Genomic DNA, 5327 nt, shown 5'->3' on the forward strand with positions numbered 1-5327 from the left:
CTGAATCAGGAGGAAGCCTGGAGTGAGGGAGAAGTCAATACCCTAGCCAGGATGTATTATACCTTCTGCAGGTCAACATGGTGCTAGAGGAAAGGCCAAGGAGAGCTATGCAGCACACTAATCAGAAAGTGGCTGAATGCAGCTGCTCCTCCCTGCACTCTTTGTAGGACCAGATGGTCATATTTATCCTACTTTGCTAGTCCTCCTCACCCCCATCCTCATTCCACTCTTTTTACATCTCCTAGAAAGCAGCTTTTTCTGCTTGCCTTTCTCCAGAGCCAAAAATAGGTGCTAGCTCAGGAAAGATCTGAAGCCTTCGGGCTCCCAACTTGAGTTTTTTCATCGAAAACAAACAGCTCTTATCCACCCAGTAAGATGTCTGTGTCCCTCCAACCTGCTCTAATTCCTCCCAGTTGCCTGTCTGGAAGTTGCAGCCATACCCAGCTCCAGGAGGCCTTGGACCACCTGTAGATACTAATGAAGGCTGGATGGTGGCCCCTTGATGTATCAGTTGCTGAGTTCCCTGAGGACATGGAAGAAGGGGGATACCTCTTTATAAGAAAGAGCTCAGTCTGGATTTTAAGTCCAAATCAATGTTAAACTTGAGAGATGTTTGCCAGGTCCATTGGATTTATAACATGCTTACATAACATTTAGCATAATGTGGCCCCAGCTCAGAAATCGGGGCTTCTGAGCAGACCAGTGTCTGTATAACCAGAACTTATGGTCACTTTGTACAGAGATTTGGTGTACTGGCTCAGCAAGCCTCCTTATCAGACCCCTGGCACTGCCACCTGAAATGGGGCCATGCCCACCCTCTAGTGAAGTAGAAAAGTCTGTGTGTGTGCACATAGAAAGGCAGTAATGCTGTGCAGTAATGTTAGAAATAAGGAAATGGTCTCTAGAGAGAGGAGACTGTACTTACCACTGTGGTCTTGCCCCTTGCAGCTGTGTTCATGTTGGGGTGTCCCAGAATCGGAGAGGGACAGAGCTGGGCTGCGAGCCTCTGAGTCCGTCAGCAGGTTGAAATCCATTTTGTAGAAATGAGGGATGGTGATGTAGGAGGAGGAAGAATCTGTGGAAACAGGCATAGGGTCAGTAGGGTGGAAAAGCTAAAATTGTTTCCTCTCTTCATCACCCAGAGCAGGGATAGAGGAACTAGGAAAAGTAGAGGCAACCTGTGGGCAGAAATCCCCAGCTGAGGCTGAATTTCCTGGCTCAAAGGGGACAGGCTGGCTGCAGTTCTTACCAAACTCTGTGCTCAGCTACCCTATAAATCAAAGATCATCTAGCAGTGCTTCTATTTGCAGCATTCAGAGATACAGCCTCCGATTTATAGGTGACATTCAGACTTAAATAGCAACATCAGGAGCAGGCTGTGTAATGGAGATCTGAGGAAGTGGCCCTGCAGCTAGCCAAATGTAGTTAGCACCTTCCCCAAACATCCAACTCTCCCCATCTTTCCCTGCAATATTTTCCCTCCCCTTTTGCTTCTTAACAAGCTGGTCGAGTATAAATAATGTTAGATAGACGAAGACAAGACCAGAGATTTTCAGTGGTATAAACATAAGCTCAGATACACATGCATATGTACACAGAAACCAGGGTTACAAACAGGAAGGCAAGAAACACATGCACCAAAATATTATCAAAATACAAGCTGACCTAGAATATTGCAAATTAATGAAGTTTTTTCAGCAACGGGCTAGTCTCATTATGACCATGATGAATCCTACATTAAACAAAAGTCTTTGGGTGCTTGGGAGCTACACAATCTTGAATGAAATAGCAGATCACTTCTAAACTAATTCACATTTTGGGTTTTGTCTTCGGCTCCCAGGTGCCTCTCCAGGGACCCCAAAGGTCCATGTTGTGCCACTCCTTGCCTAAATCAACCAAGCTGGAGTGCAGTCAGCATTGTTCAGCTATTATGGAAACCCTAAAGATTCCTTTCCACCTCTTAGCCTGAGGCTGGAGAAGTCAGTTCTGTCACATTTTTCCTAGGGGACATCAATGTCCTACAGATATTGCATAATAAAGAATCGTCAAATTGGAGGAAAAGAGGCTTTGATTCTGATTATGGGTATCTGAAGTACAAAGTAGAGAGTTTTGGATCCATCCCCAAGAGTTAAGTGCCCTACCATGTGTTGCTAGAAAGGGGAATTACCTTGGATACATAGTAAGGTCTCAGGTTTTAATCAGTGATCATGCTGTCACTCAGTGCTTGATCTTTATATAGATGCATTCATGGAGGATGTGTTCCATAGACCTGCTTATTTCATAAAGAGTAACATGCGGCAAATTTTCAAGTATCCTTTGTGTGTGCTGATTATTCCTACTCTACAGGCAGCAACCAAGCTTTCCTAAAATGTAGTAGTGACTGGCCTAAAGCTTTGCTAAAATGTAGTAGTGACTGGCCTGAAGCAATAAATTGAGATCCAGGTTAGGATTTCAGAGTCTTGGCTGCTTGCATATAGAGTTTTGGCACATTACAAATCTAGATCAATTGTGAAATGTAGATACATTTTGAAAGCTCTACACATCCAAAATTCAGTGCTTCTAATTGGGCTATTGGCTTGGACTAGCCTGTGGAAATAAAGGATTATAACTCTTGTGAGATGTCTCATAGATCACTTCTGAAAATGTATTATTGGCTTTATTCTGTCCCAGCCAAAGTCAACTGGGGTCTGGGAGAAAAAGAAACTCTCCCACTGCATACAATTGGCAGAGGTATGATGAGTACCTTTAAAAAGCCAACTTTAATATCTATAAAATGAAAGATATAAGACATGGCAAGTTGAGGGGGGATGCCTTATTAATTCTGATAATTCTTATTCAATATTTCATGACTAAGATCCGTCACAAAACTAAAGGCATCTTTATGCTTGCTACATAGCTACCTGGTTCTCACTTTTTCTTAACACCTTGCCCCCCTCGCTTTCCTAGGTACTGATAAACTTGTCTTGACATTGTTCTGAATTGACTCTCCTCTTTCTTTGTAAGGCTTCTGTTTAAAGAATAGACACAGTTGCCCCAGTGCCCATTTTTTCAAGTCACAAGGCTTCTGCTCACTTATGCAGGGAGAAGAGGCAGGAGCTACTTGTTCACTGGTTGGCTGTTTCTAACTTCCACCTCATTGCAGTCCTGGCCTTTGATGTCTGCAGACTGCATAAGCTCCTTGACAGCAGCAGGGCACAGCCCTGTTGCTTTTCACCATGTGTATGTACACGGAGTGATGTGACAGGGGCTGTGTTTTATTTAATACCTTTGCATGGAGAACGGGGGAGTCCATCTGCTGCTGATATTGCCATGGCTTTTAGCATTACTCTTGGAATTATGCAGAAACGCGCAGTGAATTAATTCCTTGGATTAAGTCTTGATTAAGATGTGTGTCACTTTGCTGTCTCAGAATTTATTAAGAGCCCTTCTTGAGGAGGCGGCAGATGGAATTTCTGCCCAATGTTTGTAGATGATAATTTTCCCTCTTCTACAGCCATTTGCATATGATTGCATCTGTCAAGCACAATTTCCTCTCTTCTAGGGCTTGACTCCACACCGGACCAGATTTAAGGAGGAATTCAGCCTCCTGCCTGACTGCAGCTAAAGGACACGTCCATCCTATTGGGTCCTACTTGCACTGCAGAACAGAAGAGGGTGAGGCTGCAGTGCATGTGGTCATCTTAAATGTGTGCAAACACTAACAAGCTGCAAGGGGGGCATTTCCCATCCACTGTGAACAGATGTAAATGATGAGACAGGAAAGAATCCAGTTCACTGGCTTAAAACTGCACTTAGTTTCAGGTTAACAATAGCAAGGGTAAATTGACTATATAGATGCAGTACAACCAGTTTAAATTACTAAAATGCTTAGCAAGGTACCTGGACTAATCCCATTTGGAAAAAAAAGTAGGTCCATTTACTACCAAATTGTGAGAAACCTGTTTGGCTGAAACCATTTTTACAGGCAAGTTTTTTTTGTTTTGTTTTCTGTTTTGTTTTAATTCAGTTTGCAGCTTGGAGTTTGAAAGAAAGAAAAATCAACTGCTTGTATGGCTATGAAACCTTTTCAGATTACTGAAATGCACCAAATCACATGCATTTTAGGTAAGCAAACTATTGGGCTAGGGTGTGTCTGCACACATTCCCCAGCCCTATTGCAGAAAGAATGTGTGGTGTGGCAAGTACAAGCTGATTTTGTTGTAGTTGCCCTAACACAACCTCATGCAACTAGCAAAGAGAGGCTATAGCTACTCTTTACCACTGTAAAGCTTAATTACTTGAATTTCATGTGGATAGGTAGACTTCATCTTAGGTGAAGAGATCACAAAAAGACAGTTCATGAGTTTGAGATGGACTAGAGGCTTCCCTCTATTGCCCTAGCTGTGAACAACTGCCTACTCATTCAGATGAAGAATCAAAAGTGGCCAGATGTGATGTTAGTCTTATCCTCCCCTTGTTCAACTACTTGCAGAAAGTGGTGTGCGTCTTCCTTGTAATGGATCATGAGGCTCAGACAAGCTTTTGATTCTTTTGTAATCTCTCTCTTGGGTAAGTTTGTTATTACAGCGTGTGTCACTTGGGCAGGTATTGCACAGCTGCATCTGACATGACCTTGTCTACCAAACACCATCCATTTTAAGGGAAAATGTTTCTACCTGAGAGCCACAATCACTCTCACCTGCTTGTACTGCTAAACAGGACGGGAAAAAAGCACAGAAGCTTTGAGAGCTAGTTGCTTGAGGAAAACAACTTGTCATACCCTGGAAATTGGGATCCCTCAGAATAATTGGTACTGTAATCTTTAATGAGCAGAGGGAGCAAAACAACAAATAAGTAAACCTTTTTCCTCATAATTTTTCCATGTGGGCAAACTGAAGTCCTTTATCCAAGTTATTCTGTAGGGCTGCTGGGCCCTATTTATGGAGGGGGGGCAGGCAGGGGTGTTCTCTTTGGCATTTGTTTGAATTTTAGTACTGTTGGAAAGAGCTGGCTTGACTAAGTCTAGGGCAGCCTGGACATTAAGTCTGGCATTGCCTGCTCCAATCTTTCAAAACCTACAGGATTCAAGCTCCAAATGATCATAAAACTAGCTGAAATAATGAACTTTCATAAAAGTGTCTTCAGTTTTGTCTTCTGGCTTCTGAGCTTGTGGGGAAGGCTTATTTCACATTTACAAGCTTTTCTGCACAACCATGAGGACTAAAGACGTACTTGGTGAACACTAAGTCTCATGTCATCACATGACTCCAGGAGCTGGGGTTTATGAACTCTCATATGACAAGATAAGTGGAGGCAAGACTCCTAACCCAGCCCAGGAGCATTTGGCT

The 5327-nt window shown here is 43.0% G+C and overlaps 1 protein-coding gene across 1 annotated transcript in view; it reads right to left on the reverse strand.

The window, feature by feature from the left end:
- The window catches only part of PITX3 (paired like homeodomain 3), a 32836-nt gene that overhangs the window by 15796 nt on the left and 11713 nt on the right, over positions 1–5327 (reverse strand). Inside the window, exon 2 of the mRNA XM_019502492.1 lies at positions 926–1075. Within this exon, the coding sequence (XP_019358037.1) occupies positions 926–1034 (109 nt within the window). The 5' untranslated portion in view covers positions 1035–1075. The remainder of the gene's footprint in view (positions 1–925; positions 1076–5327) is intronic.

This window comes from Gavialis gangeticus, unplaced genomic scaffold (genome assembly GCF_001723915.1).
Source record: "Gavialis gangeticus isolate Ggan-Ray unplaced genomic scaffold, GavGan_comp1, whole genome shotgun sequence".
Taxonomy (NCBI): domain Eukaryota; kingdom Metazoa; phylum Chordata; order Crocodylia; family Gavialidae; genus Gavialis; species Gavialis gangeticus.